Source organism: Hippoglossus hippoglossus, chromosome 3, assembly GCF_009819705.1.
Source record: "Hippoglossus hippoglossus isolate fHipHip1 chromosome 3, fHipHip1.pri, whole genome shotgun sequence".
Classification (NCBI taxonomy): domain Eukaryota; kingdom Metazoa; phylum Chordata; class Actinopteri; order Pleuronectiformes; family Pleuronectidae; genus Hippoglossus; species Hippoglossus hippoglossus.
Genome location: NC_047153.1, coordinates 18,184,990 through 18,199,772, shown reverse-complemented (window position 1 = coordinate 18,199,772; position 14,783 = coordinate 18,184,990). Strand labels below are relative to the sequence as shown.

The following is a 14,783-nucleotide window of genomic DNA, read 5'->3' as shown; positions in this document are numbered from 1 at the left end:
AGTTCAACGGGTTCCTCCCTGAACCATACTGCATCCTACTACCAAGAGTGTGGATATCTGAAATAGATTTTGTGGCACTGTTGGGTAATAATTCAGTTTGAAGGGTGTGATGTGTGATACATGTTGAAGTGTCTTCCACAGAGGATGGTGTTAGTATGGTTAAAAATGTGTGTGCAGCGTTGTGAGACCGATATCCAACAAAACGTGCCCACAATCAAGATTCCTCATCTGCTGCAGCAAAACTGCAACGACGACCGCTACGGCCTAAGCTATGTCACGGTTACAATCACTTGGTACTTCTGTCTACAAACAAGTTTACAGTAGTTCGGGGATTGAAGGTTTGGTCAGCCAAAATTCACTATCGTAAAATGTACCGTGAGAGACTTTTTGTTCTTGCCTCCTTCCTTTATGTCTAAATATCTTTCTGTCATTTTATTACTAAACAGTGGCTTAATGTTTCAGTAGAGTCGGAAGAAGGGACACTGGCTTTCACTTGGTCAACATGGTTTTGACCTCTATGCAAATGTCTATATGCTAAGTATCCTCAAAGCACGACCCTCAATGTCGTAATATTACACTATTAACATGATCAATAAAGGCTATCAAAAGCTTTATTGCCACTTGAGATCATCACTACTGTTATACATGCCAATGCTTGGAGCAGCATTTGTGACATTACATAAACATAGACAACCTCTGGACAAGCCCAACACTGAGCAGACAGTATGATGCAGCAGCTGTAAGGTTTATCCAGCCCTTTGACTCATCCATTTTTAAGACACTCCTCAACAACACTCCTAAATCTACAGCCATGACACTGATGAAACACATGCACAAACAGTATACCCACAGTGCAGCAGTAATGAGCCAGTTTGACTCTGAAACTGTTTACTAGTCCTGTCAAATCTTGATATATTTCTCCAGTGCTGCCATACCATGATATATTTACAAATCAGGGTGGGTCAAAGTGACTGAAGGAGGGAGAGGCATGCCTTGCCTCTTAAGAAAGCAAAACACTGCATTGCAAACAGCATGAATCAAGATCCAATTTGACACACTCAAAAAGGTCTGAGCAGCACTTTCTAAATGTGTGAATGCCACTGGTGGATAAGGCTTTATGGCAATGTGGGTGGATGTGCTGTGCTGAAATATCACTTAAAGAAGGCCGCAAGACTGAAGACTCAGCTCGATGGTGGGAGTGAGTGGAAAAGACAGACTTAAATAATATTGCAGAAGAGAGGGGGTGGGCTGATAGAGGAGATGGGTAGTCAAAGGAAAAAGAAAGGAGGATGGGTAATTTTACTGTATTAAAAACAAACATGCACACAGAGGGGGAGAGCTACTAGGGCAGAAACAGAATTGTGGATGGAGTTGATGCCACTGGTGTTAGGTCAGCAAGCGAGGCAGCTGAAAATCAATCATTTCTTAGAACAAGAGGTGGTACTTGTGCAAAGTGGTAATGAGGACAGGCCAGGGTCACCCAACTGGCAGGGTATAGATTGAGGGGCAGAAGAACAGACATGATGTATAAGCAATGACACATGGAGAGAGAGAGAGTGGAAGATAAAGACATCAGCAAATGAGGAAAGGGTGGGATCAAGAGAGGAGAAAAGGTTCATTGTAAAAACATCAGCGACTCCTTCATCTCTGTCTGATTCTTCATTGTGTTATTTATTACCTTCTGTCAATGAAGAGTAGAAGCTACATGGCAGCGGGGTGCCGCACAAAAGGTCCGGACTAAATAGATAATAAGGGATAAACATGCAGACATGTGTGCTCTGAGTGAGAAGGAGACAGCTTGACACACAAGGTTCAAAGCTTGCAGTGAAGCAGGTAAGGTCAGGGACAGCCAGGCTATTTATCCAACACTCCTCAGTGTTGTATATACTAACTGACAGATGAAGTCCCATATTCGATTTGGACAAAAGTAAAACTGAAACGGGTGAGGTCTAACCCAAAAATGAAACGAAAAGACTCTGAGGAAGTGGGTTTGGTATTTAGCCACCACTATACAGTCAGCCACTTATAATCCACAGTGGTGGAAGAAGTAAACGTATCACCAATTCCCCTCTCATTACTAATTACTTTTAAAAATATAAAAAAGCATTTGAACATGTAACACAATTCTTGCAAAATACAGGGTATTTTGAGCTTTTTTTATTTTATTCTGAGGATGTGAAAACTGCATGGTTCATAGTTTCATAGTTAGTTCATAGTTGTTGCATCATTGGTGAAGTAGAAAATGAAGTCAGTTTTTAAGCTAGGTGGAGCTACCACAGCGGGTTTATCATAAATACTGAGCATGCTGTATTCATTTTGCAGCTCAAGGCCTCTACTGAGACAGAGACCACTTGTGTGTGTTCATGTAAGTGGATGTTGAGGGAAAAATCAGACAAGATTTGCATGAGCTTTGCAAAGCTAAGGCTGCCACTGAAGTCAGTCCCCTGTGCAGGCCTAGTCAGTCAGTTGGCCAATCAGCCGTCCTTTCGGGAGAAGCTCAATCCATCTGTCACTGTCACTATGGAAATACTAAACCTTAAAGCCAATAATTTATCTATGTGCTATATCTCATTTATTCATTATAATTCATACAGTGTAGCAGAGGTTACACTACCTGAATAAAGCCTCACTAGAGGAAAGAAAGAACATTTGCATATGCACTACCCCAGTTAATAAAGTACATGTACAAAGGGGAAAAGGCAGGATTAAATAGAAGTTAGAAAGTGGAGAAGGAAAGAATGATAAAAGAGACTGGAGGTAAGAGAGACTTGATCCAGGAGGAGAGAGAGAGAGAGAGTGACAGATGGCAGGCAGTAGATTATTGGCTCTGCCTTGCTCTTCTCTGCCCCCCTGAGAGCAGCAACCAGGTCATTTTCAAAAAAAAAAAAACACACTCTTCTACTGTTAGTCTTGCCCACTCATTTCTAATCCCTTTATCTCATTTGTATTCTCTTTCAGAAAGCTCATATCAGTAAACAAAGTCAGCCTTCATGAATTTTGCATCCTAAAAATCACTCCTTAATCTGTAATTCTCACACTGTTTCTAACCTGAGCTCTGAAGCCATTATATTTTTCTGGGACATCAAAGCTGTCCCGCCACCAAAATCAATGATCACTTCCTGATTCCTGTTGTGTGAGCGAATGCTTGTGGCTGTGGGTTACTGGGCAGGAAGTGCAGAACGATTGGAATTTCTCTCCTCCTTTTCCTCCTCCGACTTCATCATGTGAGTCTGACTGGCTGATGGGAGAGAGATAATAACGGAGGAAGCAGGTGTTGGGCAGGACTGTAATGAAGTGAATATGAAAGTATTTGTTTCCACAAGAACAATTTATTTACCTTTTAGGCAAATTAAATATAATATCAGTTTTGTATAGAATGTGAGTTTTAGCTGCTTTCAGACCTGCACTGACCTCGAGACATTTTCCGCAAATGTTCGAGCCAGTTGCTCCCGGAACCTTTTCTGACCGCCCTCTCGTAAAATGTCTGGAAAGGAGTGAGTACATGTGTCCAGAGACATCACTGCTAGCATGCGATGGACGCAAGAAAAATAAAGCAACTGCAAATATCAGGATGAGAAAGGTGCATACACGTAAAAAAAGATTTGAACTTGGAAAGCATTGCTTTTACCCAGCAGGAACACAGGAACTTCTATCCTTGCACTAAATATATTCACTCAAAACTTTATCACTGAAAACCTTGTAGGATGAGGATCCTCCTTCTGCATAGAACTGGTTTGTGCAACAGTTGCTCGGTTTCCACACTTGTGCATGATTCAACAAGAACAGGTTTCAAACATGATGTAACAGATGTTGAAAAAGCCATGATCCTGTGTGACAGAGCGACAGCAAGGACACTTTTAAGATTTTAGATTTGGTAGTTTCTCTACAACTTTGAACCAGACTGAAATCTCTTGACAGAAGATTGTGTACATATTGTCAAGATCCCCAGAGGATAAATCTTAACAACTAAGATGACATCTCCTCCAACACCACAAGACAAAATGTAAATTGTGGTTTATGACCAAATACATGCAAAATGTTGACACTCCCTTAAGCCTCACCTGTACTAAAGAACTAAATTAACATGGTGAACAGGCACTAGCATTTGTACTCGCAGGACTAAGTATTACCTCACAGAGCTGCTAACGTGGCTATAGCCTCTGAGGGCTCCATTTTAACAATCACAGGGCACGACACATGTGCATTCAGGGTGTGTCCAAATCCACTTTTGCTAGTTAAACTGGAGCATGGTTCAAAAGGGTTGATTATTCTCTTGGTTAATAAGATAATGTGTTCTGGGCATAACATGCAGTAAAAGAATGATTATGACATATCCCATTCATTTAAAAGCTAGGTGTGCTCTCACATTGGCAGATTGCTATTATAATTGTGTACAGGTGTATTATAAGCATTGCACTAATGTTGTGTGCACCTGGCTGCATGTTATTATTTTGATAATGTGACCTTAAATTAGCAGTGTAATACTGCGACACTGACTTCAGAGCAGGTTTTGGTCGGTCAAAAGTGTAATTTCCTTCTGCAGCTTCAACATGACAATGCACAAGACCACACCTCTTTTAAAGACCAACAGAGCAATGAGTGCTCGGATGGGGGCAAGTGGATTTGCTGTTTAAACAACGTGGACAGTGGGTGGAAAAATGTCAACTGTGTCAGCCTGAAACCAGCAAAGACCCTTGTGTTGTGCATGGCACAACTTTGCATTATGTGTAAGATAGGTCTTTTAGTCATTTAGTAGTTGACATGCTCAAAGCTTTACAGTGAATGAATGACAACATAAAGTCCTTTAACAAACATTTTTTTTGAGGTGACCCATTGTAGATAATTGTTGGGGACATTTTTTTTTTCACAAATTATTACAATTTCAAATCACAATGCTAATAGGATGTGAAACCCTCAGGTTCAGGCACACGGTGCATTATAGTCTTGATCTGCAGATGATCACTCAATGTGCCTCCTGTCTATGATAGCCAGTTGATGATGGTGTTTACAATTTGCTGAAGGATAAAACTTTTTTGCAACTGCTGCAGAGAAAACTTGGGCAGCTGCATTAAAACTGATGTTTGCTAAACACTGACACAGCCTGTGCCTGCTGGAGCTTGAGCCAAATCTAAACCAACGTAGTACTGAACAGACAAAATGACAGTTAGTGCGAATTTCCTCGTATGAAAATTTCAGCCGAGCCTGTGCAGTATGTGTTGCACTGATCTGTGGCCACTACAGAGCCAGTGTGGATGCTATTGGAACAAGTCCCAGAGGTTTAAAAGGTTTGGGACGTGGCCAGAGTGCTACTGACTGAAGAGAACAGGAAGAGCCCTGTTGGACTCTGCTGACTGACCACAATCTCCCCCTCTCTCACACACGCACACTCTCTCTCTCTCTCTCTCTCGCTCTCTCTCTCTGTGCCAGTGCTGTCCTGTGTGAGCTGCAGTATTGACTGATGACTGCACTGTGACTGTGTGTTTTGCAGATGGCTGCGAGCAGTAGCTGAGATCGCCACCGGGAGTTCCCCCTCTGTCTCTGCCACCTGCAAAAATGAATGGTAAGACCACTGCTGTGTGTGTGTGTGTGTGTGTGTGTGTGTGTGTGTGTGTGTGTGTGTGTGTGTGTGTGTGTGTGTGTGTGTGTGTGTGTGTGTGTGTGTGTGTGTGTGTGTGTGTGTGTGTGTGTGTGTGTGTGTGTGTGTGATGGTTGCACGATATTTGGAAAACATGACATAACGTTGTTGAATATCGCAATGACGATATGACTTGCGATAGATGAACATAAACAGTCCCTGGCTACGGACGCAGGGACCACAGACAGCTCCACAGCCTGGAGAAGGCTCACAGCCTGGCCACAGGGCCACCAAGTCGGGTGCAGACACCCAGGGAACATGTTTTTTCATACATGTTTGGACCATGAAAAAAATATTTATTTATTCGCGGTTCTGTCAGTAAATTACTGGTCCTCTATGTGTTTCTGTCATTCGTGCTGTACGCATCAACCACGTCAAGACAAACCGAGCGCGCCATCTCTTCAAGCTCTCCATATATTGACTAAGTTTACAAAGTGTGTGTGTGTGTGTGTGTGGAAAAGAGAGAGTGGCTGATGAATACACACGCGCTGCTCTGAAAACAGATTTAACTCATTAAGAAAAGTCTCGATCATTATGTGATGATCAGTGTTGATATCATGTTGATGTCATTTCAAACAAATCAACATTTGAACTGTAGAGAGTCCGAGACATCAGCTGAGAGAGAGAGAGAACAGCGGAGTCAGTTTATGTGTGTGTGCATTACTTTTCCCTTCTAGCATCGTAAATAAGCTTCAAAATATTTTTATATAATCAACTGCTCATATTGATGAATCTGACCCGGGACAAACATGATCACTAGACGTTTCTACAGTAGAATTTAGTCAGGAGGAAGCGGAGCAAGATTTGACAGAGCCGCCACGCAGTTCTCTTTCTCTCTCTATTCTCTTCTTATTCTCTTGTTCCGACAATGATTCATTGATGGAAACACCTGTCAATAATTTGAATATCTTTAATGTATTATCTAGGGCAGCAGGGCTCCATCTGATTGGCCAAATATATTGACATTCAGAGCGTGAATGCCTGGTGCATGGAACACCATCGCAGGGTTAGCCATCTTTTGCGTGTGTGCGCGTGCGTGCGTGCGTGCGTAAAGGAGGGTGGCAAACCAGAAGTGCGTGTCTGTGTGGGAAAGGAGCTGTGTATTGTTTTAGACCCTGGAGATCTGCCAAAGCCAAAAGTGTGCCTGTCCGAGTAATAGTTTCCAGTTCTATGCATATTTGGCGACACTTGCATCTGCCTGTATATTCACTGTTTTACTAATTATCTCTTATTGTGAGCATTAGTGAGGATTTAATCACTCACCCGCCATGGGCCCTCTCTTGAACTGCTTACTTTTAATGCAGTCTATGCTCGTGCGGTCTTTATGAAGTTGGTTCATTTATTTCCATATTTTGTTTATGGTATCAGGACAAAAGCTAAAGGGCTGTTTGCTCTCATGCACAACAAAGCCTGGATGACGGGTACATAGAAAGTGATAACTCGAGAGATAAGAGATAAGAGAAATAAGAAACTGGTTCATAATGAAACTGTGCTGCGATTATGGTGGGTCGCCTCAGTCCAGGTAATTAATAGGAAACAAGGGATGTAGTGAAATGACTATTTACTGTATCTGCTGATGTGACTGTGGATGTGTAGTCAGCCATGACTCTGTAAATAGTAGTTAATGTGTGAGCGTGTTCTGCTCTCCTGTCTGAACAAAGTGACAGCACCACAGGCAGCACCAAGTTTCATTATCACTTTGTCAATATCAGTGCTCTCCCATCTTTTAACCGTCATGAAAGCTGTGTGTGTGTGCACGTGTGTGTCCCAGGTATTGGTCCTGTGGTTAAAGGCATAGTTCACCCAAAAAAATGAATATCTACATCACCGATGGAGTGTGGGGGGATGAAGTGTTTGAGTCCACAAAACACTTTTGGAGTTTCAGGGGTAAACAGTGTTGCAGCCAAATCCAATACAATTAATGTAACTGGGGGACCACTCAAACATTTCACCCACCCCTCCATCGGCATAGTGGTGAATAGATAATGAGTGAATAAACATTTTTGGGTGAATTAGCCCTTTAAGCTGCAAGTCATAAAATGATTCCTTACTCCTTTGTAATCATGTAAAATGTATTCTTGTTTGTAAACTTGCTTCTTTGAGCAGATTGCCTTGATATTAATACAATTTCAGTGGCTTTTTTTCTACATCTGATGCTTTAGATTTATCAGTACCTATGACTTCTTTTTCCTCTCTAGGTGGTCCAAGCATATGGGCAGTCACTCCTGGGGAGAGGGACAAACATGATCAGAAGTTTGACACCCTCTCCCCAACAATGGGCTACGTCTCAGGTACACACAGAAACACACATATAGACTGTTGGAGCATCATGGCCACAGTAATTGCCCTGCCAGTGCATTTACATGAGAAATCCCTGTTTAAACCAAAGAGATCCACCTATGCCACAAATATGAGTCATGTAAATACAGAACTTCTACTCTTTGTGTCTTTTTGTAGGGGAGCAGGCAAGGAAGTTTTTCCTCCAGTCAGGGCTACCTTCTTCAGTTTTGGCCGAGATATGGTGAGAAACACACACGGTTACACATTCACATTTTTAGAATGGCGGATACTCTGGGAATATTCACTGAAATCTTTATTTGGATAGATAAACACTGTTTTCTCACTGTCTGTATTCTATCTGTCTGCCAGGTCTTTGGCTGATATGAACAAAGATGGAAAGATGGACAGGTTGGAGTTTTCCATCGCTATGAAGCTCGTAAAGCTAAAACTCCAGGGTACGCCGCTCCCCTCAGCACTGCCAACCATCATGAAGCAGCCCCCATTGCCTGTTCTCAGCCTCCATAACCCCTCCTCATCCATGACCAACCCCGCCTATGGTACAGTATTACAGGGTATATAAGAATGTTGGGGAATTAAGAACCCAAATGCTTTTTTAAATGATCTACAATGTGAAAATTAGTTACACAATTACGTCTCATTTGGGGATTTTCAGCTGTTGAACTGGCTAATCTAATGTGTGTAAATGCATATTGACCACTGTGTCATCCAATGCCTGTACCTGTGTGTGTCCTAGGTATTGGTTCTTTGTCGAACATGTCCATGATGCCTGGGACAAACCTTAGCATGTTAATCCCTCTCTCCTTGGCAACCCCTGGACTCTCACCTTTGACACCAATGACAGGCCTCACCCCTTTGGTTCCTATGGCAACAGGCCTGAGCCCTCTCATAGCCTCCACCAACACCAGACCCATGGGAAATGTCACACTGCCAAATGGCACCATGGGAATTCTCCATCCTATGCCAACTGGACCTTTGGCAACTGGTACACATGATTCTCATTTCTATCTCTCCATCTATTTCCTCTCCTCTTTTAATCTCTGCCATTGTGTATCTGTCACTACTCTGAAAGAAAAGTCATCAGGATCCTGTGCAGTTCGATTGAATACATCCATCTGTCTTTTAAATATTACTTGCTTCATGCTTATTTTCTGTTTCTACTGAGGAGGAATGCCCTGCTCTGATAATATATATTATATATGTTTGCAGCTGAGTGTCAACAATGAAATATTGACCTTGACAATGTTACCACAGGGAGTGCATGACAGTATTACTGAGCCTCTGCAGGGCTCCTTTACCTTCTCTGAAAAAGTATAAATGTTTGGAGGTAATATGTCATAATTTTGGTTAGGTGGTAGGTCCTAAAAATGTTGCAAAGTACTGTTTAATGTTTGTAATTGATACATGCTTGTGCTTTGTGTTTTTAGGTCTTCCTCTATCTGTGTCCAACTACTCCTCTCCACTAGGAATGTCCTCTTCTCCTGCTGGTATATACAAGGCCTCATCAATGCTGGACCTGGGATCTAGCAGGTAAAACGCACACACTTGTACAGAAATTTGAAAGAGCTATGAATCCTTGAAAAAAATCCAAATGTTAATCTCTTTTTTTAATGAACACAAAAGCACAAAAGACTTGTAGACTGTAGTTTGTTTTACTTTGTTTGTATTTTTATTTTGTCACTGTTTGTCCTTCAGCTCCGCTTCCTCATCCCCCTCTGTGATGTCACCCATGGTTGCTGGTCCCAGTGACTGGGCCGTGCCACATGCCTCTAGACTTAAATACAGACAGCAGTTCAACGGTCTGGATAAACAGATGACTGGACACCTCACTGGTACGGGGTGTGTGTGTGCGCAGTGTGTGTCTGTGGAGTGTGTATGCGCAGTGTATATTACACAAAACCAAACTATGCGTGAAATGCAGGCGTGGACATTCATGAACAGTCGCTGATTATTTCATAATGGAAGCCTCCCTCTTGGAAGTGTATACTGTGTCTACACCAGCTGCGGGTGTGTTCAGACACAGGGACACTTTTTCAACACACACAAGTATGTAATTGGCTTTTCGTTCTCATACTGGAAGCCTCGCTGGACCTGTTCCCTCTAGCATGATGTAACTAATGACGTTCACTATTGTCTAATGTGATTTGGCACATTATATGTGGTCCAGCACATTAAATACGTGATATGAAAGACTATTTATTTGAGTTTTTTAGAGCTCTCAGCCAAATGTCTTTGTAGATGATTGGATACAGCTCAATATTCCTCAAACAAGATGATCAAGAGCTGTCTGCTAAATAATCATAATGCTAACTGTTCAAGCTGCCACAGTCCCTCATTCATCATCTTTCCATTTAGTTTCCCACTTAACATTTAACCTTTGCAGACAAAACAGAGTCAAAAACATCAGGTAACCTGAACCCTGTTTCTGATGAAGACTGCTCTCTTGGTACACCTGACACATTTTTACATTTTGTTAATTGGTACAAACCTAACCAGTGCTTACACACACCCTTGTCCTCTGCTTTACTCTATGGCTTTACTCCACCCCACCCAGACATCTGTGCTCTACAGATGCTCTGACATTTGTCCCTTTTGTTGGCAGGTCAGCAGGTGAGAGGTGCCATGGCAACCACGATGCTGACTCAGACACAGCTGGCCTCCATCTGGTAAGTGTGTGTGTGTGTGTGTGTGTGTGTGTGTGTGTGTGTGTGTGTGTGTGCATTTTAGTGTGTCTTTATAAAGAAAAATGTTTACAATTGAGTCAATTCTTATTATAAACTACTAGGAAATAAAGTTTCTGTAAAAGAGAACTCTTCATGGTGTAATATTTTTTCGGCAATTTAATCTTAATCCATTAAAATTTATTAAGAATGAATCCGTAAAATCCACAGGTTTTAATGAAATAATCCGGTAATACAGTTCAAAGATAACCTCTCTGTGATCAACATACAATATATGTGTGCTTTTATATAGTAAAGCTACATTTTGCTGCAGCTAATGATGTGTGCTCACTAAAGCTTGTGCTCCTGACTACACAGTTGAGATCAGAATCCAGAAGTAGTTTATTAGTAGAGGTTGGTTGTTAACATTAACTAAACCAGTGCACATCCAACATAACTGAGATGAAAACAACTGCTGACCACAGTTGTAAATATACTGACAATCTTGGTTGTATTTAGGTCTTAAATATTCCCACTAATAATGCCACTAATCTTAAAATACTTTCCTCACTTGTATGTAATTCGACAGTAAATTCCTATTTCTAACCCTTGTGCAGGACTTTAGCAGATGTGGATAAGGATGGCAAGCTGAAGGCTGAGGAGTTTATTCTGGCAATGCATCTGGTTGACATGGCAAAGACCGGCCTACCACTGCCGCTCATACTACCAATTGAGCTGGTGCCACCCTCACAGAGGTATGTGCACACATATGACTCAATTCAACAAATGTGTTGAAATGACCTATTCAGAGTAACCGTTTTGAATAATGTCAATTTTGTTTATTCAAGCAAGTCATTTGAACTGTTGCAGGGGTGCAGTGAATGGATCCAGCTCTTCTCTCTATGCAGCTCTGACTGATGATTTCGACATCGAACCTCCACAGAAAGTCAAGAGCAACCGTCAGTACTCTTATGTCCACACTATCTCCATTACTAAGAACTAAGATATTGTGAGACTGAAATCAGATAATCACCACAGATCCCTCAGTACAATCAATGGCTATGGGTCATGGCTCTGTGGCTGAACCCTCTTTTTATTTTTGTACATCTAACATAAACTAAACATGCACACATTGTTGTTAAATACACAGTAGCCACTTTCAGCAGGCTTAACCACAGCCAGTCGGGAGAAGATATTTAATTATATTTAGTAAAGGGTCACACACTTTGTTGTTGGGTTTGTACACAGTCACAGCTTGATTTAAAGCATGTACCAGCTAATGTTGGGTTCATGGCTAAAAGCTATTTTGAAATCCCGAAGTCTCCCAAACAATAATAATTATATAAACCTGTATAATTATGGTAAGATAGAAAGTTATGGTAAGATAGAAAGATTGTGTTTGTACTGGTTTGATCCACTTTCTGTTCAAACCCTTCAACATACCGTTCAGCCATAAAAAAAACTGAAATAAGTTATCTTTATTTAAAAAGAATTTGTGAATTCTTGCTGATTTACACTTTCAAACAGAAATCACTGTCACCCATAAAACCTTATTACCTATCTACTCAGTGTCATTTGAGGATAGATTCAAAGCCAACCAGGAGCGAGGGAACGCGGAACTGGAGAAAAGACGACTGGCGTTGCAGGAAGCCGAGAGGAGGGAGCTTGAGCGGCGTGCTCAAAAGGAGAGAGAGGAGCGAGAAAAGAGAGAGCGGGAAGCCTGGGAGGCAGAGGAGAGGAGGCGGAAAGAAGAGGAGAGAAGGTTGGAGCGACAGAGGGAGCTCGAGAGGCAGAAAGAAGAAGAGCGACAGAGGGAGATAGAAAGAAAGGAGGTAAGGAACTGTTTAGATACTCTATGTACATGAAAAAATATTTGTATGAATATTTCCTCCTTCAATTGTAATATATTTGTTCACACTTTTGTGCAAATATATTAACTTTAGCATCTTTTGTGACTATGCTCACTCTAGGCTGCACAGCGGGAGCTTGAGCGCCAGAGGAAGGAGGAGTGGGAGAGAAGGAGGCGAGGAGAGCTCCAGATAAAGAAGCAGCAGGAGCAGGATGATATCATCAGACTGAAAGCTAAGAAGAGGAGTCTGGAGATGGAGCTGGAGGCTGTGGTGAGTGGTGAAGAGATCATTTATCAACTCTCATAGACATACTCTCTTTTGTCCTGATGTCCTATCATCCCCCCCTATCATTGACTTTCTCTCATGTCTATCTGTCTTTCTGTCTCACTCTACCTCAGGGTAACAAGCATCGTCAGATCTCAGACCGGCTGCGTGACATTCATAATAAGAAGAAGCTTCAGAGGACGGAGCTGGATCTCACCAGTCAAAGGAAAGAGTCACGCCAACAGGACATTAACAGCATACACAAACAGCTAGAGGTGTGTGTTTGTTTGAGTTTTATTTTGCCAATGTTTTCCTGACACTGTTTTATTGTGGCAAAGTACCCTTAACAGTTTTGTGTGTTTATGTGTGTTTGATCTTTGCTTTTTTGAGAAAGGGTGTTCAGTGTCTTACCCCAAATATTTTCCTCCAGTGACGTATTTCTTGTTGCTTTTGATGCTTTTCCTCTTGTTCAGGAGTTCCAGAGGAAGTTGTCCCAGCTGACTCCGGAGCAGAAGAGACTCAAAGAGAAACTCAAAAACATGTCTCTGAATAACCTGCCTGGTCAGTGCTGATAGATTAAAGTGAAAAGCTTACCAACAACAGTATAAACACAGTAGTTATATATATATATATATATCACTGCAAATTATGAAAACGTATGTTAATTTACAATATAGGCTTTTTATATTTAAGAAATATCATTGCACTCTTTTGCACTGGGAAGTTTCTGTCTTGTTTAACTGTATTACATCTGTTTGTAGTGTCATCCATGTCCACCATGAAGGTGAGCGTTTCGGAGAAAAAACGGACGTGTATGAAACTGCGAGATCATCTGCAAACTCTGGAGAAAGAGACTGCTGCCAAACTGGCTGAGATGGACCATTATAATAAAGATATGCAGGTAGGAATTAATCACAAGTATAGAATAGTTTAACTAGCAGAACATGACATCATTTCTATCAACATGTCACATAAAGCACTGACACCGAGCCTGTTTGAACCAAGGATAAGATGGAGCATGTGTCAAGGTATGCAGGTCTTTTAAACGCTCTCTGAATGTCTCAATATCTAAACTATGAGGAGTACATAAGATGAACATGACGGTGTTGGTAATGTGAAGCTTTATTACAGAGCTGGTAGTTTAGACTATTTTCCTGAACTAAACTTATAACATCTTTGTGTGTGTCCTGTTTTATACTTACAGATTTTTGTTTTGTTGTTTTTACCTATTATTGCTGCCTTGCCCTTAATGCCTCTTTTCTCTCCTCCTACAATCATCCCTCTCCTTCATAACTCTTTCTTTCCTTCGGATACTAATTTTATTCCTCTTTTATCTTTATCTTCTCTCCCTCTCGTCTGGACTTCTCTCCTTTCTTCTCCATTGGAAATGCCCTGCTCATCTTTATGCTGGAACCTGTTCCTCTCTTCCCTCTCACATGTCTCATATCCCAACTCCCCAACTTTACAGTATGTGGGATCTGAGGACTCTATGCTTCAGGCTGTCTTCTGTCTGCTGGCCTGCCTCCGTAACCTCTTCTGCCTACTAAAGGTTTCAGCTTTAGGTCTCTTTGTTGTTCTCAGTCTTTTCTATTGTTCCTTGACCTGCTCACATTTCTCAGATCAAGCACAACTCTTTTCCGTGCTGTTGTGGCTTCTCAGGTTCTCTCTTATAATTTGAACTGTCTCTTTTTCTCCCTCTCTCTTACATTGTCTCACTAAAATTAGCTAATTTTTAGTTACCTTTGTGCTTGCTTTGTGTTTGTCCATGCTTGTGTGTCTACCCTTCTGCCCATTATATCTGTCTGGTACACTCATTTGTAAATTCAGCCACATATCTTTCACTGGTAAAACTTTGCAATTTTCTGTTAATGTCAGGAACTGAGAGAAAGCCAGAGGAAGCAGCAGGTAGCATTAGAGAAACTACGGAGCGTCAAAGAGGACAAACAACGTGAGCTGATTCGAAGGAAGGAGCAGGAAGAGGAGAGGAAACGACAGGAGGAGGAGAGGAGGCGGAGGGAGGAGGAGGAAGCTCAAAGGTATTTTGCTTTAACACAGGTTTAGTTTTAGATTTTATAA

General features: G+C 41.6%; 1 protein-coding gene across 2 annotated transcripts in view; it reads left to right on the top strand.

The window, feature by feature from the left end:
- The window catches only part of itsn2b (intersectin 2b), a 30,793-nt gene that overhangs the window by 1,306 nt on the left and 14,704 nt on the right, over positions 1-14,783 (top strand). For both annotated transcript variants that reach the window (XM_034577000.1, XM_034576992.1), the window contains exons 2-17: positions 5,489-5,560; positions 7,834-7,926; positions 8,093-8,156; positions 8,285-8,472; positions 8,670-8,918; positions 9,361-9,463; positions 9,629-9,765; positions 10,536-10,599; positions 11,211-11,348; positions 11,464-11,552; positions 12,163-12,425; positions 12,564-12,713; positions 12,842-12,982; positions 13,181-13,268; positions 13,469-13,608; positions 14,583-14,743. In XM_034577000.1, the coding sequence (XP_034432891.1) occupies positions 5,554-5,560; positions 7,834-7,926; positions 8,093-8,156; positions 8,285-8,472; positions 8,670-8,918; positions 9,361-9,463; positions 9,629-9,765; positions 10,536-10,599; positions 11,211-11,348; positions 11,464-11,552; positions 12,163-12,425; positions 12,564-12,713; positions 12,842-12,982; positions 13,181-13,268; positions 13,469-13,608; positions 14,583-14,743 (2,075 nt within the window). In that variant the 5' untranslated portion in view covers positions 5,489-5,553. The remainder of the gene's footprint in view (positions 1-5,488; positions 5,561-7,833; positions 7,927-8,092; positions 8,157-8,284; positions 8,473-8,669; positions 8,919-9,360; positions 9,464-9,628; positions 9,766-10,535; positions 10,600-11,210; positions 11,349-11,463; positions 11,553-12,162; positions 12,426-12,563; positions 12,714-12,841; positions 12,983-13,180; positions 13,269-13,468; positions 13,609-14,582; positions 14,744-14,783) is intronic.